We start from the raw sequence: 24,865 nt of genomic DNA, 5'->3' as shown, positions 1-24,865 counted from the left end.
GCGCCGGAGCCCCAGCGCCCCGGGCTGCCAATGCCAGCTCGCCTCCCGTCAGCGAGCTGCGACGCGAGGGTCGCGGTGCGGGCCGGGGCCACGGCCCACACGAGCGGCTGCGGCTGCTGGGGCCGGTGATCATGGGCGTCGGCCTGTTCGTGTTCATCTGCGCCAACACGCTTCTGTATGAGAACCGAGACCTGGAGACGCGACGGCTCCGCCAGGGGGTGCTGCGGGCCCAGGCTCTGCGGCCCCCCGACGGCCCCGGCTGGGACTGCGCCCTCCTTCCCAGCCCGGGCCCCAGGACTCCCCGAGCCATAGGCTGCGCAGAGCCGGAAAGTTGGGACCTGTCCCCGCGTCGGGGCACCTCACCCGTCCCGTCGGTGCGGAGTCTGCGTTCAGAGCCTGCTAATCCTCGCCTGGGGTTACCCGCCCTGCTCAGCAGCTATCCACTGAAGGGCCCGGGGCTGGCCCCACCCTGGGGTGCCCGAACCCAGACTGGCCACGTGATCATCACAGTTCAGCCCTCTGCCTCGTACATCGAACATTCCAAGTCTCTGGACCTGGGTCTTGGGGAGCTCCTCCTGGGGACCCCAGCCGCTCGTGACTGTGCTCACCGCAGCTGGCCACGACTGGACCGCCTCAGTCTGGGCGGGTATGCCAAACTGGGGGGAAAGGGAGGCTTGGGGGCGCGGGTCTGAGGAGCAACGGGGGAACCTAGGAGGCTGCACCATGGACCGTGGTAACAGGAGCAGAGGACCAAAAGTCCTAACGTCTGCTAGCTGTTTCAGTCGCATCTCTGGCTGGGGTGGATGCTCCGACCACAGCAGCTGCTAAGGCATCCTGACATGCATGTGGGCGGAGAAGCCAGCTGCACTAGCGCTGGGTGAGCCAGAGAGGGAGTATTGTAACGTGGAGTACGGAGATCAGCGTGAAGTGGCCTCAGGAGTTTCTTTAGCCTCCGTATGTGCCTTAGCCCCGGACAGGCACCTGAGGGGGCTGGAGGCCCAGGCCAAGGAGACCGGAAGATGACTCTGGTGTGTTGGCAAACCCGAAGTGGTGGGCAAGGACCTCTTAATACTTGGAAGGTAGGCTGGGATGTTTCAGGCCGGGTCAGGCTCCGGCCAGTGTGGCACTGGTGGCGGCGTACGGACCTCTGAGAAGAAAGATGGGCGATGGGTGGAGTCGAGCCCCTCCTCTGCCATCTGGGATGGGGACTGAGCCTTGAACTCCCACTGCCTCACACTCTTTCCTCCCTCAGCCCTGTGAGATACCTCCCTTAGGGCTAACTACTGCCAACGCCTTCACAAGAGTCTGGCCCCCTCCCCAAACAGGTCTGAGAAGGCCGCCTTCTTACTTCATCATCGCCGAGGCTGCAAAATCTCCCTCCAGCTCTCAGAAATCCCTTTCCACAACAGTGAAGCTGCGTTTTTGGCCAGTGTGGTAGCTTACTTGACAAAATGGTTCAGTTTAGGTTTCTCCCACCCGGGTTTAATTTTCCCCAAGTTGCTGGTAGAACAGAAATTTACAAGTGAATCAGTCCTCACAAACTCAGCCTTTTTTTTTTTAAAGTTTATTGGAAAATGCAATACAAGAAGCCAAGACCAAACACGTATCTAAACACTACGACCACTTTCTTACTACAAAAAGCCAAAACAGCAGACCTAATTATTGCCTATTTAATCTAAGGATTTTGCCAATTTGATTCTGCTGCTGTAGTTCCTATTTTGTCGAGAAATGTAAACAACTACTTTGTGTGATTCATAATTTTTTTAAAAATTTACAAAGCTCCTTCATTTTTGTCACCAAAACAATACATTTGAGAGATTTGTAAAAATGAGCAGCCTGGGGCTGAGATCCTGGGCAGAGATTTCCCGAGAGCACCAAGGGGCTCTGGGCAGGCCATAGCTCTGGCTCCCGTTCCCAGGGTGGCCTGGGGCGCTTCACCCTGATGTTCTGTGTCCCCCAGAATACAGTGGTGGCCCGGGGGAGGTGCGGTGAAGGTGCCTGGCGGGTCCCTGCAGTTAGGCTCCTGGAGCCCTTGGCTTGTGAATGTAGGTCTTGCTGTGTGGGTAGGTGGCAGAGATCTCACATGGTTTGAAGGAAATTTTTATTTCTAAAGTAAAAATAAAATTGCAGCGAGAGTTGTTACTGTGGTGTGTCTGAGTCATTTTAGAAAAACTGTAGCCAAGTCTCTGACCCTGGAAGTGTAACTGTCCTCCCCGCCTTCACCAGTTCTACCTGGACAGAGTCTTCACACACGCGTGTGCACACACACACACAACTGCAGAAAGAAAAAAAAAATCAAAACAATTTCCAAACCTCAAGATCTGTTGCCAGAGAGGAAGGGGGAAGAGGCTTGGAAGGAAATTAGAGTTCTGGTCCAATTTACAGACAAAGGAGGTGGAGCGGAGTTAGCTGGTGGGAGAGCTGTGGAGGGCTCGTCCCCTTGGTCTGGGGTCCTGTGCTGAGAGCTGCGACACGGGTCCAGCAGCACAGAGTTGTCAGGGTCCCAAGTGGCCATGTGTGCCTTCTTTCCTCCATCCCCTTCATCCCACAGGCTGAGCTGTGAGCCCTGCAGCTGGGCTAGCAGGACAGCTGGCCTTGAGAAGCAAGCTCCATTACATGCTTGTTGGATGGGACCTAGTTACAACTTCCGCCACTGCTGCCAACACAGCCCTGGCCTGGGCCGCACCCAGAGCCCATCACTGCAGACCCTGTGCCACAGCCGGCAAGCCTGTTCCCGAGACAGGGCAAGCTGCTTTCCCCCAAGGCCTGTGGCGGATCCCACTGGTGCTGTCCTATCCCTCCGGAGAGAGGGCTCCCTGGCTAAGTCTCACATGAGCACTAAAGGGAAAATGCACACACTCGCAATCAGTTCAAACCAGCTGATTCTGTCTAAAAACTCAGCTAGTAGAGATACTGCGCTGCTGGCTTTTAGGCTTCTCTCATGCTCATGCCCGTCAGCCCCCAGCGATAGCTGTCAGTGACCCACTGTCTCATCTCATGAAGTTCACTTCTGGCCTAGAATTAGGATTCTAAGAAGCTTCCAGGCAGATCTGTTGCAGGAAGCAAGCCGGAAGATTAGAGAAGCCCTACTGAATAAAATGCCTCCAAATCCCCACCAGGAATTGGGGAGATCAAGCCTCATTTTAAAACCAAGACCAGAAAAAAAAAAAACAACCTCAAATCCAAAACCCACTGCAAAATCAAGGCTAGAGAACCCAGCAGACCTCAGGCGGTGAGTGGGCATGAGCAGACCTGGGCCTCTGTGTGGTGGCCTGTGGGACAGTTGGCCCCTAAACCTGCAATACCCTCACTCCAAACGGGTGCCCTCAGGCAGCTGCCTGTCAGAGGAAGAAAGGTCAAAGAATACGACCACTCTGACCCACGTCTGTCATCACACCAGAAGAGAAAGAGGCACAACCACCTGGAAGTACTGCTTAGCAGGATCTGACTGAGGTAAACTCCACATTCCCCTCTGTGAAGTACATGCTCCCAGAACTAGAAGACCTTATTTTTAAAACTTCATTATCTTCCCTTCCCCGAACCACCATTAAAATGTTCCATTAGAACTTCTGGCCAAAAGTGCTTATTTTTCCGTGAGTTTTGGTCTCCTGAGATGGGAGCTTGGCAGAGTCACTGTTTCTTATGAGGTACAAGGGAAAAGGGGGAGATAAAGGCCACAGATATGTTCAAACATTCACAGTATCAGATATAGCGGAAGCAACTTCTTTTGTCTGACTTAAAGAAGCTCCAAAACTGAAAGAGCGGTGGGGAAGGGGGTAAAATAATACTACATTCTCAGCAGAGGTCTCCGCTTCACCAAAAACAGCCTGACAGGACATCGTTCTGAGAGCTGTGTGTCAGGGCAGTCACCCTGCCTGACATTCTGGCAAAGTCACATCATTGGTTCTGAAAAAGCTGGCTCATGAAGTTTCTGTTGTCATCCAAAGGGTGTAAGACTACGGGAAGAGTGGGATGTCCCATGGCGCTGGCTTTGGCCTCCAACACGACAGACAGAGTCTCTGGAGGATCCTGCAGAATTCTGAGGACCCTGTCCGTATCTGGGTTGGAAATAATCAGGGAGAGGGTAGGTTGCAGGGGTTACAAACTACCCCGTAAAAAAGCCAAGAACTCTTTAAAAACAGTCCACAGAGTGAAAAGTTGAACAATTTCTGGTATCACAATATAGAAAAAGATCTTCAAAAGAATCAGTGATATCTAGAAGAATCTCTTGTTATAAATTCAAAATAGAAAAAGAAATTAATTTTCTGGTGGTTTAGGATAACTTGCAAGTCTAAAGTCTGACTATTGCAGGTTGGCTTCCCAATCATTTTGCTGGTTTCTCTTGGATGGGAGAAGGGCAGGGAGCTGGGGGTAGGACAGTTCCTAGAGGAAAGAAAGAAGCACATTTTTAAATCCTGCAAAGGAGCCAGTTTCCCAGGCCCACTGCCAAGTGGCCATAAATGTCAATCAGGACCTGAGCCATATGCCCCCCACCTGACGGTATGGTCTAGCTCTTTCTGGTTTCATTCTCCTCTGTCCCTCCCAGGTCCGGGCTCAGACACACCTGTGACCCAGGCAGCAGAAGCAGAGGATGGTGAAGGAGAAATATGGGGTTTCAGGCAGTGGGTGGAGCTTTACATGCAAGTCTGGGCGACCTTCTCCTACCCACTACTGCTGGCACCGTTATGAGCAGGAGAACACAAATGACCTGGCTGTTCTGGTTGGAGCCAAATGCTACTTAGTCATCTTCTCTACTTCTCCTTTATGATGTGCCAGTGGGAACATCTCTTTGGGGTGACGGGCTCCCTGGAGATGGTCCACAGTCCCCACCAGAGCTCTCTCAGGCTGGCACAAAGGCATCCTCAACCCCAGCCAGAATACCCCCTACCTGAGCTCATTCCTCAGAGATCTCCGTCTCCTGATGGACGACCACCTTGGTCACTGACATGTCTGGGTGCTGCTCCTTTGCCTCCTTGATGGCTTGTACGAGGACCTGTGAAAGACAAGCACAGTGCCATCAGGCAAAAAGCAGCCTGGGAGGTGAAGGAAGCCTGGGTTGGGCCATCACTGCTTGATGATGTTAGCCTAGGCCAAACCAGGGACTCCCTTGTGCCCTCCTCCTGCAGAGGGAGGCCCCAAGCACAGAAGGCAGGGAAGGCCAGAGAGGATTCGCTCAAGCAGGTGGAGGACAGAATCTGTGTTCATTATAGGTGAACCAGGAAGTTCAGGAAAAGAGAGAAGGTAAAGATGTGTGCTACACAAAGGGAGAGATGAGCTGGGTGTGGTGGCGCACACCTGCAATCCCAGCCCGAGGCAAGAGGATCATCTCGAGTTTGAGGCCAGCCTGGGCCACATAATGAGACCCTGTCTCAAAAAAAAGAGGAAGAGATGTCTTTTGCTAAAGTAGGAGAAAGGAAGGAAGAGGAGGAAGGCCTATGATGGGCCAAGCCTGGCCCAAGAACATCACTTGTCATTTAATCTTAGAACCCCTGAATCAATTAGGGCAGTATCACTATTTCTATTTTAGATTTGAGTTAAAATCCCTGAAGGTTTAATAAAGCACTCATTGTTTCATACCCGGTAAATAATGCAACAGGGATTTTAATTCAAATCCATCAGACTCCTCTTTACCACACTGTCTTTTACTTTCTGAGGACCCCATCTGAGCACCTGGAGGAGTTGGATTACTTAGAAAAGCTGAGGAGAGCACAGGGAAAGCCACAGGAGAGCAGTGACACCGCCCTGCGGGCTGCCAGTCTGAGCTACTGCCCCTCGCAGAAGACTCGGGCTGGAACTGGCCAGCTGACTGCTCCCCCTGCGCACACAGCTCTGAGAGACAGGGAACAGGGAACCTCTCTTTGAGTCTCGTAGTGCTGGGAAAGGCACTCTTGGAGCTGCCAGCTCTCCAGAGCCCTGCGCATCCTCCCTGGGTCTTTTCTTCTAAGCCACCTGCTGACACTTCTGGTGTACCGCAAGCCCTCCCTGGTGATTCCGCTTTCCCGCCCGCATGGAGCCTGCACACGCTGCTTTCCTCAGCCGCCTTCTGCCCTGCAGAGAGCACCTCTCCCTTTCCATGTGTCCCTCAGTTCCTAGGAGAATCAGAGGCCCTGGAACATCCCTCAGAGCTATCAAGCTGGGTGTGGTGGTGCACACCTATAATCCCAGAGGCTGAGGCAGGCTGACTGCTGCAAGTTTGAGGCCAGCCTGGGCAACATAGTGAAACTCCGTCTCAAAAAATCAAAACGAACCAAAGAAGTTATCAAGTTGCTTGCTCCTTTGTTACAAAACCTTAGAAGAAGGCCTACGGGGTGCACACGGGAAGTCAGAGTTAGCATTCAGCCCAATTCTGTCTCACTGCAAAGCACACCTTCTATTTCACTGCCCTTCGTGCAGACTGAGTACAAAGCAGGGACTCCATCGCACCCCAGCTCAGCTGCTCATGTGGCAAGGTGCACTGCACTGGGCAAACAGACTGCATGCTCGTGCCCCTTCGGCTCTGGACCTTGTTTCTGGGATCCTGGACCCAGTATTCTCAGTCGCAGGTCTCTACCCCACTACCAAGGGAACTGCCAGCACTGCAGCTCAATTTCCTTTTTTTAAAGACACTCAGCATATCAGCATAAAGGCCACAGAGTTACTGCTCCAGCAGTAATCCTGTCAATGATTCCAGAAGCATCTGCATGCAGTCTCTTCCACCCCCTCTTCTCTGCAGCCTACTGTTCTAACCTCCCCCAGCAGAGAATCGGGAACATTAATCCTGACCTTATTATTTGCTAATTGCTTGTGGCACACAATTAGCACCTAATTAACATAAAAACATAGAAATTTAGCACCCAGAAATTATCTAGATCAATCCACTGTCTTTTAGAAGAGGAAAGGTATCAGAGGCAAAGTGGTTTGCCCAAGGTCACACAGGTTAGTGTTGCATCCAGTGCAGGAACCAAGCACCAGATTTCCTGGTGCTTCGTCCATCCCCGCAGCTCCCCCTGCTATCTTCTCAGCAACGACAGTGCTGTAGGGTAGGGACCAGGCCTCCTCTTGGTTTCCTATCATCTAGCACAGGTGTAGGAACAGGTGTAGGAGCAAAAACAGCTCCATTTACCAGGAGCCCACCGTGTGCCTGTTCTATGCCGTATGCCCTGTATCTCACTTGCTAGGCACGAAGTCCTCGAGAGGAGGACACTATAATCCACAGTTTCGAGATGAGGAAGCAGAGGCCCCGGAGTTAAGAGCTATAACACAGTAAGAACCAGCACGTGAACTCAAGTCTTAGAGCCCAGAGCCATGTTCTTTCTGCTGGAATTTCTGGCTTTCCCATCTGTAGCTTCCATCCCGCCCACCTCCGTGGTTTGATTCTCTTTGTTTTTCTTCTCAAGAACCAGAGTAGCCAAAGAAGTCTTTTGGAGATGTCGATGGCAGGGGTACCCTCTGTATGCCTACTCCGGTATCCACCAATCGTCCCAGTCCCATGCTCAGAATCTCTCTGGCATTCTTACCTGATCGTGGTCAATATCAGTATCTCCTGTAATCACAATTCTCTTTTCAATCCGGGTCTCTGAAATCCCACCTTTTACAGTCTGGAACCAAAGAGAGGTGGTCAGATGAGATCAGCAATGTAACAAGAAAGAAAAACAAAACAAAACAGAACAGATTAGTCTGAAAGCTCTACATTTCAGCGTGGTAGACCTATCCCCAAACCCTGCAGGATTTGCAGAACAAACACACCTGGGCTCCCCTGGGTTGCAAACACTTTTAATAAACTCAACACAAAGACACAGTGCTCTCCCTGTTTACATTCTCCATTTTTCTTCCTCCCAAACCCCACAGATATCAAGTAAACAAAACAAGTACTTCTCTTTCTTCATATATGTTTTTCTCAGGATGAAAAAGAATCAGAAGACTATGAATAGAAGTGTCACACAGCTTAAAACTGAGATCTTTTCTTTTACAATACTTTCATATTGCTTATGTCAAAAGATCCTCAAATAATCTCCTGAAGGTGGGTACGTTTCCATGACAAATGAGGAAAACCAAGCTCTAGGCAAATTGAATCACTGGCTTTCAGTCATCTGTGTGTTGACTGAAATAGTTTGGTCAAGAACCTAAATTTCTGGCCTATTAGTGTATACTCCTCTAGTGCTGAAGCAAATGCGGTCTCTGCTGGTTTTCTGAGGGGAGTCTAGTTTTAGATATTCTGTCCCTATTGTTTCCTATAAATCATATTCTTTTGTTTTGTTTTGTGTACTGGGGACTGAACATAGGGCTTTGTCATGCTAAGTAAGTTACCCAGCCTTTAAACCATATTCTAATAATTCTAGTATTTAGCATCTAAACTATAATTCCAGGGCTGGGGATTTAGCTCAGTGGCACAGCGCTTGCCTAGCAAGCACGATGTCATGAGTTCGATTCCTGGTACCAGAAAAAAAAATTAAAAATAAATAAATAAATAAATAAAATAAAATAAACTATAATTCCTATAGCTTTGAACTTGGATATGACATAAAAAATCTTTGTCAGGCCTGGAATTCTGATTTTGGCTTGGAAAGCATGGTTTTTATCATAATAAGAACAGTACCTCCCCTTAGACTCATGTTTTTTCTTTTTCTCTCTCCCTCTTTTTCTTTTTTCGATGCTGGGACTCAAACCCAGGGCGAGGCAAGTGCTAGGCAACTGTTCTACCAGAGCCCAACTGGACTTTAATTTTTTTTTTTTTTTTTTTTTTTAGTAGTGGGTATTGAATCCAAGGTCATTCTATCATTGAGTTACATTTCCTGTCCTTTTTATTTTTTTGAGACAAGGTCTCACAAAATTGCCTGGACTGGCCTTGAATTTGTAATCCTCCTGGCTCAGGCTCCCATATATCTGAGATTATAAGCAGGCATCATCGTGCCAGGCCCAAGGGGACTTTTACACTTACCTCCACAGCCACATAGCTCCAGAAAAACAGAGAGATGAAGAAAATGACCACATGTGGCTTTATGAGACTGCTAAGCAGGCAGGGATGCTCTCATGGTCTCCCTAGGTTTACTGCTGGGAAGAGCAGCCAGGCCCTGCTACCTGGGACACTTGGACCAATTTAGCTCAATTAGGGATGGAGCGAGAAGCCTTTGCTTATGGACTGGGGTCCTCTTTTCCAAAGGGTGGCAACAAGCCGACATGCTACTAGATTTCATAGGGAAGCTCTGCTGCTCTGTTACCTTGGTAATTTGAGTTGTGGTGGTGCTGCTTGTGGTCTCAGATGTGATGGTCTGTGCTGTCAGCAGGACTCCTGGGTCTAAGTCCCCATTGCTGTCATCAGTCTGAAGAAGAAAGCACAACTCATTAACCTGCCTCACAGGATGCCTTGTGGGCCAGTAAAGTAAGCTACAGCTTTGTTCTTCAGCTGTATGTTCTAATGCAAAACTCTAATTCCCTCCCAGTGACCTCTTTATAAATAGAACAAATCCCCTGGGAATGAGGCTCCTTCCACAAAAGTTGGTTGGGTATAATTTCCTTAGCATTGGGTCAGTGATAGAAGTAGCTCAGAAAGAGAAGGCACGAATACAGCCATTGTTTCTACAACAGTGACACTAACCACAAACACGCACAACATTTTATAGTTCACAAATGTCTTTTAAAATGTCTTTATAAATGCTCATGCCAGTCTCATGAAATTAAGAAAAGGGACAGAGATTTTAGCACCATTCATTAAGAAAACTCAGGTTGAGCTGGGCACAGTGGCACACACCTGTAATCCTGGCTACTCTGGAGGCTGAAGCAGGAAGATGGCAAATTTGAGGCCAGTCTGCGCTACAGAGTAAGACTGTCTCAAAAGAAAAAAAAAGCGGGCGTGGTGGTGAATGCCTGTAATCCCAGCACTCGGGAGGCTGAGGCAGGAGGATCATTGCAAGTTTGAGACCAGCCGGGGCTACAAAGTGAGCTCAAGGCCAGCCTGAACTGCATAGCGAGACCCTGTCTCAAAAAGAACCACCCCCCCCAAAAAAATCCAAAGGAAAATAAAGGAGGAAGAGGAGGAGGTGTAGAAGGAAGGGTGGAAGAGGAAGAAGGGGAGGAGGAAGAAGAGGAAGAGGAGGAGGGCTGGGGTTATAGCTCAGTGGTAGAGCACTTGCCTAGCATGTGAGGCCCTGGGTGTGATCCTCAGTATTGGGGGATAAGGGGAAGGAAAAGAAAATAAAGCTCGGGCTCAGAAAGGGGAGTTATTTGCCTATGGACTCTAAGTAAGTAGCCATTTTCTTCCACAGATCTGGTGTTTATGCATCATCCAACGCAGGAAAGCTGTAAACGCTTAGCTGCTAAGGTGCAGATAGGGCCTGCATCATAGGGCAAAACTTTCCAGAAAGGAGTGGGAAAGGAACTGGCTGGGGCTAAGGGGCCAAAGAGTTTCAGGCCATCTTCTTTATAAAGACTGAAAGGAAAAGTGGAGTAAATGAAGTGGGGAATATTTCTTTAAAAGAAAGTGAGAGGCTGGGCGTGGTGGCACATGCCTGTAATACCAGCACCGGGGAGGCTGAAGCAGGAGGATCATTACAAGTGTGAGACCAGCATGGGCTACAAAATGAGCTCAAGGGGCTGGGGATTTAGCTCAGCGGCAAAGCGCCTGCCTGGCAACCGCAAGGTCGTGAGTTCGGTTCCCGGTACCGGAGAAAAACAAAAACAAAAAACCAAAAAAAAAAAAAAACCAAAATGAGCTCAAGGCCAGCCTGAACTGCCTAGTGGGACCCTGTCTCAAAAAAAAAAAAAAAAGAGAGAGAGAGAAAGTGGAAGAAAATATCCATAATATACTTTAATAACATTTCTAACAAGAAGATTATTACTGAACAGGATGGGATTTTGTAATTACTCACAACACCAGGCTGTACAACTAATCTGTACAACTAATGCAGAGGAACAGGGCTGGAACACCAATTTATCCAGAGCTCACTATATCATGACCAAAGCAACATGTCATGGTCAGGCTGAGCGATAACATTAGCAAAAAGGGAAAGTCATGGTTGGCAGATGCCACGCTGAGCCTAACAACTATAAACAAAAAGCTGGTCTGTTAAAGCTGCTGATGCCTGATGCCTGATGCCTTTCTGACCAAGAGGGAAACAAACTGGATATGGAGGATGGCAACACATGTTTCAGTTAACGGTGACCTAAAATACCTGGCACTGGTGGAGAGGGATTTAGAGAACTGCGATTATTTTCATAAAGAACTCCGTGGCAGAAATGTGTTAAGGGCTGGGGATTTAGCTCAGCGGCACAGTGCCTGCCCAGCAAGCACAGTTCGTGAGTTCGATTCCTGGTACCAGAAAAAAAAAACCAAAAAACCAACACATAAAAAAAAAAATCCGGAAATGTGTTCAGTTACTATCTTTTTCTGTTTCCCTCCCTTTTTGGTGGTATAGGGATTGCATTTAGGGGTGCTTTGCATTGAGTTACATCCCCAAACCCCTTTTTTATTTTAAGGCAGTGTCTCACCAACTTGCCCTGAGTGGCCTCAAACTTTTGATTCTCCTGTCTCAGCTTCCCAAGGAGCTACAGTTGCAGGCATCCCCCCTGCACCTGGTGCTCTGCCTCTTTATAGAAGTCATTTGTATTATAAGCAGAGGCTGCTAACTTTTTCTTTTCTCTTTCTTTAGACCAGGTCTTGATTTGTTGCCTAAGCCGGTGCTAAGCTTCTGGGCTCATGTGACCCTCTTGCTTTACCCTCCCAAGTCGCTGGGGCTACAGGTGTGTGCCACTGTGCCTTGCCTACTTTATTTTTATGAGCAGGATCACATTTCATTTAGCCTAAATTCTAAGATATTAGGAGGAGGGACAGAGGAAAAGAGATTTAGGAAAGAGAAGAGAATCGGGAGGCTACAGAGTCCTTGCCTGGGTTCCCCTCCAGCTGGAAGTTTGGATAAAACCAAGAGGGAACTGACTGTGACACCTGAGTCTTATATACATGCTACCATCATACCAGGTACAATATTAGCTAGAGCACTAATATTTTCCTCAGCCAAGGCCACTTAGCCACCTTAGATTCAGCTAACATTTCCTGCACTTCTAATGTGTCAAGCATATCATGCAACTGTTACTCAACAGTATCACTCAATATCTGAGGTATATGCTATCATTATTCTCGTGGAGCAATTAGGAAAGCCAAGACCCAGAGAGTTAAATAATTTGTTCAAGTTCTACAGCTAGTAGCTGTTTGAACTAGGACACAGACCAGGAAAGAAACTTGGTATCAAAGACTGAGGTTTGGTCCCAGCTCGCTCAGAGAGTAACTAGCCATGGGAGCTTGAGCAAATCATTTCGACCTATCTGAGCCTTAGTTTTCTCATTTATAAAAGACAAAACTGTGATAGATGTCCTGCCTACACCACAGCATTACTGAGAAGATCCCAGGAAATTACGGAAATCCGAGTACTTTATAAATTGTAAGATAGCCAGGTATGGTGGTATACACCTGTAATCCTAGTACTCGGAAGCTGAGGCAAGAGGATCATCTCAAGTCCAAGGCCAGCCTGGGCTCCATATTGAGTTCAAGACCAGCCTGAACTACACAGCAAGACCCTATCTCAAAAACAAGCAGCTGCTGGGCTGGGGATATAGCTCAGTGGCTTAAGCACTTGTCTGGCAAGTCTGAGGTCATGAGTTCAATTCCCAGTACCAAAAACAAAAAAACAAAAAAACAAGCAGCTGGGCTTGGGGGTTCAAGCCTGTAATCCCAGCACTTGGAAGGCTGAGGCAGGAAGATCATAGCGAGTTTCAGGCCAGCCTGAATTACAGATTGAGACCCTGAGTCAAAAAACAAACAAACAGGGGCTGGGGATTTAGCTCAGCGGCAAAAAGCACCTGCCTGGCAAGCGCAAGGTCGTGAGTTCGGTTCCTGGTACCGGAGAAAAACCAAAAAAAAAAACCAAAAAAAACCAACCAAACAAACAAACAAATTAATACCCCTCCAAGCCAAAACAAAAACAAGAATAAAATGCTGTAAGAAGATAAATCTGCATGCCAGGAGGGCGAGACCTTTGTGCAGGTTCTCTTCTATAAACCCGTGGCTGTCTCTGTTCCTGCCACCCTGTGTCTCTCTTGTGACTCTGATGAAGGGGAAGCTGGACAAACCCTGTCATGGCTGTCTGCCCCCCGATTCTGATTAGTGGCTACTGGTCATACAGAGTACGGGCCTCATTTTGGCAGATTGGTGCAGGCACGTAACACACTTCAGCCCCCACCCTCCACACCCTCTTATCCCACCCTCTCCACTTTCGTATTTTTTTTTGTTTGTTTCAATGTGTAAAAGGTATTTTGATAATATTTACACACCTATACAGCCATCCTAACATCCCCTCCCTCTCCCTCTTCTCTTCCTCTTGTCTAATAGTGGTTGCCTTTATACTCTGTCATTGTTTTATGTTGGGGAGGACACAGGATATTTGTCTTTCTGAGATGGGCTCATTTCACCCAACTCGATGATCTCCAAGTCCACTCATTTTTCTGCAAATGACAACATTTCATTCTTTTTATGGCTGATAACACTCCGCTGTGTATACAAGGTTTACATTATATTTTCTTTATCTGTTCAACTACAGATGGGCACCTAGGCTTGTTCTATAGTTTGGCTACTGTGAATTGCGCCACAGTAAGCACGGCTTTGCAGGTGTCGATGGTTTGCTGACTTTATTTAATTCCTTCAGTTATGCACCAAGGCGTGGTATAGCTGGGTCAAATGTAACTCTTATTTTCAGTTTTGTGAGCAACTACCATACTGATTTCCACAGTAACACTGTAGAAAGGCCCCTCTTCACCCAAATTCTTGATCGCATTTATTGTTTTTGTATTTCTGACAATAGCCGTTCTGACTTGGGTGAGGTGGAATCTCAATGTAGTTTTGATCTGCATTTCTTCATTGTCTACTTTTATTTTTCCCATGCGGGGTTTGTTTTCTTTGATTTGCTTACTAATGCTTCCTCAAAATGGTACTGTGGCTTTGACAATTGCTTAAAACATCCACTTACCTTATAACCCAGCAATTCTACTCTTAGGTGCTTACCCAAGATAAATGTACACAAAAAGACTTATATACATGAATGTTCACAGCAGCTTTATTCATATTTGCCCCAAACTAGAATTAATCCAATTTCCATCAATAAGTGAAAGGATAAAAACTGTGGTGCACTCATTCACTGGAATACTATTCAGCAATAGATAAGAGTGAACTGTTAATTCATATAATGGAAATGAATCTAAACATTATGTTCAAGAAGCCAGACACAGAAGCATACTCCCACATACTTCCATTTTTATGTAGTGCCAAGCCAGGCAAAATGAGGCTATGGTGACAGACATCAAAATTCAGAAGGGTAGTGGCCCAGAGGGCTGAGGATCAAATGGAAAAGGGTAGAAAGAAAACTACAGGATTAATTGAAATGTTCTGTAACCTAAGTGTGTCTTGGTCACACAGGTATGGGCATTTGTCAAAACCAATCAAACTGAACACTTAAAATCCGTACATTTTGTTGTGTTTAAATTTTACCTCAAATGCACACCCACAGGCACAAATGGAAAGCCTACTCTGGCTTCCTCTTACTATGTGTCCAAGGTGTGACTATGCCCAAATAAAAGAAAATGGTATTTGAGCTTATCTGTTAAGCAAGATAATAAAAACAAAAGCATAGATGGTTACAGTAAATACACACATACATATAATAGCAAATAAATACCTGCTGTTTATTATGTGTCAGGCACTTTGGAAACATCTGATGTATATTAATTTATTCCTCACAACTCTATGAAGTAGAACTATTAGCTACATTTTACAAGTGAGGAAACTGAGACACAACAACGCAGTAAGTTGACTGCACACTAGTAAGTGTTGGAACAAATTCAAACCCAAGAAATCTTATGCTCTAGGCAACACTCTTCCTCGTGATATAGCACTGTCCAATATCAACAACAAAAAGCAACTTATATCTTGGCTGTCATTTTTTTGGGGGGTGCTGGGAATGAACTCAGGACCTTGAGCCTGCCAGGGAAGCGCTGTGCCACTGAGCTACATCCCTGGTCCTATCTTGGCTGTCTTAAGCCTGGCTAAAATGAAACAAGGTCAGATGTACAACAATATAATATAGTAATAGCTATCATTTTTGAATATGTACTATGTACTGTGTACCAAGCAATATCTTTATTTCAAAAACTATGAAAATACTTTCCAGAAGATAAAAATAAGGTTCCAAGAGGTTAAACAACTTGCCCCAAGGTCACAAAACTAGTAAGTTAGAACTGAGATCCAAATCTAACTCCAAAGCCATGTGGTTTGTCTAGCACATCTTGCTAACTTTATACTTCTCTTACATGGTAAGATATTTTTAAGTGACTTCTTTCCATTTTTAAGGGCTTTGCTCAAACTGCAGTTTTCTGTGGGCAGTGTGACTCTGAATTTTAAAACAATTTCTTTTGAACCATTAAATATTTTTGATATGTATACGCTTCTCTCTCTCTGTCTCTCTCTCCCCCTCTCCCTCTCCCTCTCTTTCTCTCTCTGTCTTTGTCTCTGTCTCTGTCTTTCTTGTAGCCTTGAACTCACTCTGGAGCCCTGGCTGGCCTCAAACTTGCAGCGATCCTCCTACCTCAGCCTCCTGAGTGCTGGGATTATAGGTGTGTGCCACCATGCCCGGACAAAATTTAAAAACTTGAAAATAGTGTTCTGTGAAAAGTCAGTCTCCCTTCCATTCCCGATCAAAGTCCCACAGTTACAGTCTAGTTCATCAGAGGCCACCACACTGCTTGTTATTTTATTTTTTTGATATCCATTAAGAGACAGTGTCTTGCTACCCAAGGTTACACACACAGAGTTCTAACATGCACAGCTCTATAAACTTCCTTTCCCCTTCCGTAAACAGCATGTTATTCACATCACACTGTACCACGCCTGTTCATGCATATATTTATCATGTAGATTGTTCCCATCAGAAGCCACAGATAATTATCTTAATTGGATGTTCCATAATTTTGATGGACATTTAATTTGCTTTCATGGCAGGGACAATTTAAAGGGATTCCTTCCTATGTGCTTGTAATTCTTTCCTACATTGTCTGGTTAATATGCAATCTTAAAGTAATTTTCTCTGCCTTCCTTTTCAGTCCCCTTCACTGCCAAGTCCTACTCATTCATTTCTGCTGCTCCTGACTGCTCCTCTTCTCATTTCCTACGGCTACGCTCGGTTCTGTGGAAGCATCTCCCCAGATCCGCCCTCCTCACTTTCTTGTCTCCAGGCCTCCTCCTAACATACTCAGCACACAGCTGGAGGAAACATCTGACAACATCACTGCTTAATTATGCTACTTTATTACCACCACCAGAAACCTGAGTAACTTCTCATTTACTGCACTCCAGTTCCGCACTCTAGAGCACAATGCAGGAGAACGGGGCCAGGTGCCGACACTAGGGGATGTCTGTGAAGGCGCCAAGTGCTTCACAGACATCGTCTCGCTGACCCTCCTCTAACTCTTGCAATGGTGAGTAGTATTAGCCCCAATTTACAGCCAGGAAACGGAACTTTAGAGAGAATGGCAATTCATCTAAAACTAGCTAGTACCTACCTGGCTGAGCTAGGATGCAGACAAATTCTGTCCGGTTGACTGCATGTATATGCTTTTCACCACCGAGATGCTCTTTTCTGGTTTTTCTCCGGTACCGGGAACCGAACTCACGACCTTGCGCTTGCCAGGCAGGCGCTTTGCTGCTGAGCTAAATCCCCAGCCCCCGAGCTGCTCTTTTCTAAATGGAGATAATGCCTCCCAGTTCGCGGTGAGGTGAGGATTAACTGAACACGCTCAGGCAGGGCTTGCCACAGCTGCCTCCTTGCCAGCACTCAACCCTCAACCAACAGTCACCGCCACAGACAGGACCTCCCTGGTGACTGTAGTCCCAACTCTTCCCATAGTCTCACGAGTTGCCCTCCCCTCAGGGCTCTACACATGGTAAGTATGAGCTCTACCCCGAACTACACTCCTACCCCTGACAACTGTGCCTTTAATAAAGTATTTTGAGGTATCCTTAAATCAGTAATCTCGTCTTCTTCTTCTTTTAGTTTTGGTTTTTTAAGACAGGGTTTTTTGCTATGTAGTTCAGGCTGCCCTTGAATTCACTATGTAACTCAGGCTGGCCTCAAACTTGAAGCATTTTTTCTGACTCAGCCTCCCATAACACTGGGATTACAAGTGTGCACTACCATGCCCAGCCGGTAATTTCTTCTAAAAAAGAACTGCCCCCACTAACTCTGGCATTATTTGTAGTAAATGACTAGAAACTATGGGGAAAAAAAGGTTATTTATTGTATTTACTCCAGTCTTTGGTTCTGAAGCATCAAATGGCGTCCTACCTGGGCAGCCTCATACGTGATAGTCTTGGTCTCAGTGTGGACAATAGGGACGTCTTTGGTGGGTATCTCACTTTTCACAGCATTGGCAGTGTCTGAGATGGTGACAGTCTGAGTCTTCACCAGTGGAGGCTGTGAAGCAGGAAAGACACGGTGTTAGCACAGGCTTTCTGACAGCTGTGGAGAACTAAGTCCTCTGACATTGATCTGACCAAAGTGTTAGCTTGAATCAAACAAAGGGTGCGCTCAGTCTCCAAGGTGTTTCCTCTGCCCAAGACCTGGACGCTATTCCAAAGTGAGCCTGACAAGGTGTGACATCAGGATGGACATAAAAAGGCAGCATTACTGTAATCACTTTCATAAGCTTAATGGAAAACTATAAGATCAGAGTTATGAGTGGTGATATAAAATACTCCAGACTGACCTTCCGAATTTGAATATAAAACTATTTGCCAAATAGCAATCTCTTTTATTTGTCCTTGTGGCTGTACCATTATAATTAAGAAAATCAGCCACATTTCCTCCACTAAGTACAAATGGTACATGAACAGCAGAGGCACTGGAATGCATTACCCTGGAATTCATTAACTTCTTTCAAATCAATGTCAGATACTCATTTTGGAGTTACTGAGAAGAAACAGTTTTTGGAAAACTGGAAAGAAAAAAAAAATCAGTTCTACCACCACCTGGTGATTAACCTCAGAATTTCAGAAGACTGAACATTAGTGGAATATGAAAGGCCTTCTTGTCCATCCACTCACCTTCCCCCAGACTACATACCACCCGCAGACTGCCCTCTGATTGTGACAGGGCTAAGAGGCCATCCACCGCAGCATAGGAAGTTAGTGCCTATGATCAAGGAAGCCCCTGGGAGTAGGGTCAGTGGGAGTGGTGGCTGCAGTACATATATTACTATTTGAGGCCTGAAATCTCATCCAAAGATCAGTCACCCCTTTTATCAGAAGTACTGGAATTTTCTGGACATGGGCACCACAGAACTCTCTGAAATTCACCTCTTCCTACAGCCCATATTTGAGCAAAGAAAAGATGAACCTACTTACACCAGCTTCACAAAGGTAAGGAGCTGGAGATTTTACTCTCAAGAGTTTTGTGAAGTCATCAGGGAGAAAGCATTTGTGCTCATGGCGTTAATTCCTCTGAATGAATTTCTTCATAACAATCAAAGGCTTTATTTTTATTCTGTGATTTTGAAAAAAGCAGAGGCCACTATCCTCACCACCACCACCACCTCCTCCTCCACAGAACAGATTTTGACCCTCTCCCGGAGAGTCACTAGACCTGCATCATTGAATCAGTTACTACCTGGAAACTGCGAATCAAGGCGGGGAACTGGTTACCCACACGAGGGTCAAGAAACGATCCATTCAGTTTTCCAAGTGGCTGTCCTGGTGTAACAGGTTCTTCACCACTGTCTGCCCTTTTTTCACCAAGCTGCAGCTGACAGGAAGCTGGTGATACTGAGAACTTTAAGGTACTGGCCTCCTCCACTCCCACACATTCCCCACTCGGGCCTCCTGGCATTTCCTTAATATCAAGACAGCCAGCTGCCCCCTGCTCCTTCTCTTCTGCCTCCTTGCTGCTTATGGAGAGGGAGCCAACGTCAAAGCTTTGTGGAGACTCCGATGGGCCGGTCATCTGCCTCTGACTAGGAACTACTGGCTGCTTGGGGCCCTCCCATTCAGAGTCAGGCTTAGCAGGCCCTTTTGTCATGACAGCCACTTCCTCTGTGCGAATGCCATTTATACTCTACAAATGAATGAACACATACAGAAGCAAGAAGATTAGGAACAGGTAGGGAAACACAGCAAACTCTGAGAATCAAGGGTGATTTTTTTTTGACGCAAGTTCTCATTATGTAATTCAGGTTGGCCTCAAACTCTTGGTGATCCTCTAGCCTCAGCCTCCTGGGTGCTGGGATTACAGGCGTGTGTCACCATGCCTGTCAGCGGTGATTTGTAAGAAGTCTCAAAAATATTAATACTAATATAAAGTAAGAATTTTAGCTTAAAGTTGGTCAAAAGGATGAACTGCTATTCATTACACATATTTTAAGCAGTACAACTTCATTTTGGTCAAATTTCTGTAGCATGATTAATCTGGAAAATAATTTTAATGTGCTTCACACACTACCCAACATTTATGATCTTTCCTCTATAACACACACTGTTCATTTTTTTTTTTTTTAAAGACAAGATCTCACTATGTGGTCCAGGCTGGCTTCAACCTTGGTGATCCTTCTGCCTCAGTTTTCTGAGTGCTGGGATTAGAGTCATGCACTACCATTTCTGGCTATTCTCTTCATATTTGAAGGGGTTAGTTTATTATTCTTAATTCATTATTATTCAAAATGTGTGAGCCCATCGAAACATGCTCTTGCGGAGCCTGATGAGGCTGAAAAGCATTTCACACACCTCTAAGCCATGTGTATCTCACACTGGCCCCTAATGGATAAATTAAAATCTAGACTTGGCTTGGCAGGGAGACAAATGCTGAACACCAACACAAGCTTACTCTAATTAGTCATGGTATCAAACATGCTATCCAAACTAGTGAAAGGTTTCTTTATAAACAAAATAACCAGCAGCTGTGATGTGTTTCCTCACAGATGAATGACACAACACCTCCAGCTTCTAAAAGAGAGAAATCATGGAAACACAGAAAGTTCCCTCCTGGGCTAAATGCCTCTCACCACAGGAGAAAGTTTTAAAGTAAATATACTGAAAACAACATGTGTAAGAAGATACCACTGTGACACATGGACTTGTTCCTAAAGTGTTAAGCATGGAGTTCCAAGTTGGAAAAAAGAAGGAATTTACACCTGTAGGAAAGGAATATGAACTATTTGAGAAGTGAACAATCTAACTGAAGCAAAATGCAATGGCAAGTGACATCTGCACGTGCACCAGAAAGCTGTAAAGAAGCTACGCAGGCCCATAAGACCATTTCACCACACTACATGGCACACAGGAACTTAATAACAGAAGAGTACTCTAGGGTAAATCACAAAGCCTGGACCAGCTTACAAATTTTAGTCATCAAATCATGTTAGTTATATCACATTGTAAAAAACCACTGCTGTTCCTGACTGTAAACCAGCCTGTGTTGTGATAAACATAAACCAATGTTCTATTTAGGCAAGAAAAGATCCCTACTCTCAAGAACTTTGAGCCAACTTCACTTTGAACATCTTGAAACATGCAGTTTAAGAGCATCTCAAACAAGATACGCACACGTTAAATTCAGATTAGGCAGCTTGTTCATCGGCTGATTATGAGTATTACGTGAAACATGAAAGAAAGAACTGAGAGACTGACAACAAAGTTATTTCTGCCTACAGATCAGAGAAACATAAAAATTCTTAACAGCATATGAATTTCCTCCAATTTAAAATGAGAATAATGCTTGGTTTGACTTGTGGGGTTCTGAGGATCAAATACAATGACATCTATAAAAACACTTTGTAAATTCCAAAGTACTCTACTGATTTGTTTAATTCAACCAAACAGTTAGCAGGGCACCTGCCATATATGAGGGCCTAGAGGACACAAGAGAGTTTAGTACACTGCACTACTTTCTAGAGCATTGCTCTTAGCCTTGCTTCTGAGCCAGGCAAGCTGCTATAGGGCTGTTCAAAAATAGATCAGCTTGCAAAAATCTGATCTCTACTTCTCTCCAGCTTCGCCTTGCTAAACTTCCACACGCATCCTCTTCGTCAATTCAAAACCATCCACACTTTCCAGAACACAGCATGCTTTCTTTTGCCTGCAAGCTTTTGTAAATATTGTTCCTTCTGATTTGAAGTCTATACTTTGCTTTTTTGTGTGTGTGTGTGTGTGTCTTTTTTGAGACAGGGTCTCACTATGCAGGTCAGGCTGGCCTTGAACTCACTTTCTAGGCCAGGCTGGTCTCAAACTTGCAATGATCCTCTTGCCTCAGCCTCCCGAGTGCTGGGATTACAGGCGTGCACCCCCATGCCTGGTATGGAAGTCTATACTTTGCAAGCGTTTGTTCCCCTGGCTGCCTGGTTTCCTCTTTCACTCCTTGTTACTGGAATATTCATCTCTCTTCAATTAGACTATAAGCTTGGGGAAGGGTAGCTTCTTTATTTTTACTGTGTCTTTCTTAGCCTCATCTTTCTTGTATAGATTTTGACATATAATAGATGCTCAGTACAAACTATGTCTTATGTTATAAAAACTGAAATGTTTAAAAAGGTATGTTTAGAAAGGACATGAACAGTGCTTCACTTGACCAAAACCACTTGTCTAGTCCAGCATTTTACCTCTTCTATCAGTAAAATAAGAGGAAAATTAATAGTATTGTAAGTTCATTGTGTACCAAGTAGGGTGTTAGTCGCTTTAATGTGGTTTCTCATTTAATTCTTTACAATCTCATGTTGAGGTAGCAATTATCCATATTTTATAGATGAAGAAACAGAGAGGTTAAGTAACTCACAGCTAGGAAGTGATGGAGCTAGGGTTTAGATTCAGGACTGTTTCTGTTTTTAAAGGTCCTCTTCTTCCCCTGGCACCACAAAGTATTTTGAATAGGGTCAAAGAATGTGTTCACTTATGCTCCAAAGAATACATATCCAATGTGACTCTGACTTTGAGAAGTACACTGACTGTACAATGTCCTCTTGGCAGAGTCAGTGGTTAGTGGCTGAAATTATACTTTTAAATAGAAGGAGAAGCCTAAAAAGCCAGAAGGAAAGGCTCTAGCCAGAAAAAGATGTAAAGTTTCCATGACACAAGACACCCAGAATTTGGCATAGAGTATCACTGAGTAATTTTAACTGACAATGTTGTTGCCTTTGGCTATAATCATCAGCCAGCACCACTGGGTTACATAAGACTGCACAACTGTATATACCAAAGTAGCCTGGAAACTTTAAGGGGTCACTGCCAGGAATAGGAAGTGATATATGGTAGCGTCTCAGCCATCCATGTGACAACAAAGCAAAATCAAGACAATGTGATCCAAAGGTATTACTCGAAGTGCTACAAAATGCTAGAAAGATGCTGTATAACAGACCAGCTGCCTAAAAGATCCTGCAGAAATACCCAGCCGGCTTCAAGAATATGGGCAGGAAGATTGATAGACATATTTTCTTAAACAGGAGCCCTATTTGAAGGTTCTCAATCTCATTTTAAAAATCAATGGCTCCTGCTACATACGATAGTCCAGTATTTTCCGTGTTTGGGGAAAGAAAACACGGGATTTTTAAAAGGCTTTCTCTTAAATCCTCAAACCCTGTGTATGTAAGTGTCTTAACGAGTTATAAATTACCCCTTCCTTGACTTCCAGATTCCACCAAAAGCAGGATATGCATATTTTACAGGTATTTAGCTGACACTCCATTAAATATAATCCAGGGTTTTTGTCTATTTAGGTTATTTTTGAAGTAAGGAATTTACATATTTAAAAAGACTTATCAAGAGAAGCACAGTACACTAACAAAACTATCTTATCCTATAAGTGATTACAGTGAAAACACATTCTGAAAATCTTTCTAAAAATTTGCCACCTCAGCAAGAGCCTTAAGTGTGTTCTGGGGAACCTATGTAACGATTTTTTCCGCACCTATTTGGATACCCTGTCCTCTGTTAAAAAGGAGACCAGAGGCTGGCACTGTCTCATGTTATCTTTCTCTGAGGTAAAATCCTGGGGAGGCAGATAAAGATCGAGGGAAGAGCAGCAGCAGCAGCAGCAATGCCAAGTCTGCCAGGCAATTTGAAGGAAACACTTTCATCTCAAGGCCACAACTGGATGTTGGGAAGAGGAAAAAAAAGGCAAAAATGCTGAGTGTGAAGATGAAGTCTATTCTTTATAATGGGCTAGTAAGATAGTATTGACTTTCCTTCCCCCCCTTTAAAAAAAAAATCACAAGCACATATGTGTATAACTGTACATAGGAGACTTTCTTTGAGACAGAGTCTTGATATCAAGCTGGCTTTGACCACTATGTAGCTCAAGGAGAAAGACTTTGCACTAAAATATTAAGTGTTTCTTTAAAAAAAAAAAAGTTGGGGGCTGGGGATTTAGCTCAGCAGCAAAGCGCCTGCCTGGCAAGCGCAAGGTTGTGAGTTCGGTTCCCGGTACCGGAGAAAAACCAAAAAATGAAAATAAAAATTAAAAAAAAGTTATTTTCTTATACAAGTTTTTTTAAAAATCTGGTTCCAGCACTGAAATGATGTTTAAAAATCTAAAGAGTCTGGCAATTTATGAAGGAAATACAGAAATCCTTAATGTTCTCCAAGCCTTTAAAGGTAGTTAAAAAGAAATCCTGAATAGGCTCCTAAAAGAAACAATAAAGAATTATAAACATCAACAACTGATAAATAGTGTAGAAGTCCTCATAGGAAAAGAATAATATCAAACATTGGTAATTTAGTAAATTTTGTTCATTTTTTTTCTTCCTTTCCAAAGTCCTTTCCTTTCCTCCCTTCCTCTCCCCTCCCCACCCCTTCCTCCCTCCCTTCCTTTCATTGAGATGCTGGGGACGGAACCAGGGCCTGTGCATGCTAGGTCTAAGCTGTACCAACAGCTCCATGAGTTACTTTTTAAAAAGTCTAAGTCAGCCAGGCCTGGTGGCGCATGTCTACAACTCTGGCACTCAGGAGGTTGAGGCAGGAGTACTGCTGTGAGTTCAAGGCCAGCCTAAACTATGTACACAGTAAGATCCTGTCTCAAAAACAAAAAAACAAAACTACACACACAAAACCAAACCAAATCAAACCAAACCACAATAAACCCAAGTCAAAGCCAATGATGATGGACTTAATGTATCTAGGAAGAAAATAGCTCAAATGTAAATTATAGTCTCATATTTTGTTTAATGTTTTCAGATTTACTGATGGCCGGGATATTCTTAGGAATGTGAACTAAAAAATGTGGCTGTATCTGTCATTTAATTTCTTAGTAAACTTATTGGATATTTGCCTGTGGAACAGTGAGGACAGAGGAATGATGTGTGCTATAGATCAACTCTCATACTTTACATCTAGAATAAGTTACTTACTTACTTACTTACTTACTTATTTATTTATTTATTTATTTATTTATTTATTTATGCTTGGAACTGAACTCAGAGCTTGTAGGCTATATTCCCAGCCCCTATTTATATTTTTTAAATATGATTTTTGGCAAAGAAACATGAACCAGACCAGTAAGTACATATGCTTCCTATTGTAACCTCCTCTCTGCCCCCCAATCCACTGTACTGGGGATTGAACACAGGGCCTTTGCACTGAGCTACGCCTCCAGCCCTTTTTTGTCTTTTTGAGACAGGGTCTCACTATGCAGTGCAGGCTAGCCTTGAGTTCACTTTGTAGCCCAGACTAGCATCTGGGATCACAACGATCCTCCTGCCTTAGCTTCCTGAATGCTGGGATTACAAGCGTGAGCCACCATGCCTGGCTCCAGCCCTTTTTAAATTTTGAGACAGGGTTTCACTAAATCACTCAGTTGTCTAGGCTGAGCTCAGTCAT

The 24,865-nt window shown here is 45.0% G+C and overlaps 2 protein-coding genes across 8 annotated transcripts in view; one reads left to right on the top strand and one right to left on the bottom strand.

The window, feature by feature from the left end:
- Positions 1 to 2,138, top strand: Tmem200b (transmembrane protein 200B; the record flags this gene model as incomplete). Its single annotated transcript, XM_005395305.2, is given in 1 exon segment — positions 1 to 2,138. A coding segment is annotated over 1 exon segment (692 nt), but the record flags the coding sequence as incomplete, so codon positions are not given.
- Epb41 (erythrocyte membrane protein band 4.1) overlaps positions 1,549 to 24,865 on the bottom strand; it is a 193,071-nt gene continuing 169,754 nt past the window's right edge. For 5 of the 7 annotated variants that reach the window (XM_013519475.1, XM_013519473.1, XM_005394970.2 and 2 more), the window contains 6 exons: positions 18,678 to 19,121; positions 17,358 to 17,486; positions 9,198 to 9,299; positions 7,497 to 7,577; positions 4,889 to 4,993; positions 1,549 to 4,383 (listed from right to left, as the gene is read on the bottom strand). In XM_013519475.1, coding sequence (XP_013374929.1) covers positions 4,895 to 4,993; positions 7,497 to 7,577; positions 9,198 to 9,299; positions 17,358 to 17,486; positions 18,678 to 19,121 — 855 coding nt within the window. In that variant the 3' untranslated portion in view covers positions 1,549 to 4,383; positions 4,889 to 4,894. The remainder of the gene's footprint in view (positions 4,384 to 4,888; positions 4,994 to 7,496; positions 7,578 to 9,197; positions 9,300 to 17,357; positions 17,487 to 18,677; positions 19,122 to 24,865) is intronic. The other 2 variants (XM_013519477.1, XM_013519478.1) reach the window with 1 other exon arrangement.

This window comes from Chinchilla lanigera, unplaced genomic scaffold (genome assembly GCF_000276665.1).
Source record: "Chinchilla lanigera isolate Chin_1 unplaced genomic scaffold, ChiLan1.0 scaffold00051, whole genome shotgun sequence".
Lineage (NCBI taxonomy): Eukaryota > Metazoa > Chordata > Mammalia > Rodentia > Chinchillidae > Chinchilla > Chinchilla lanigera.
The sequence above is the reverse complement of the archived record's forward strand: the minus strand, read 5'-3'. Positions and strand labels throughout refer to the sequence as shown.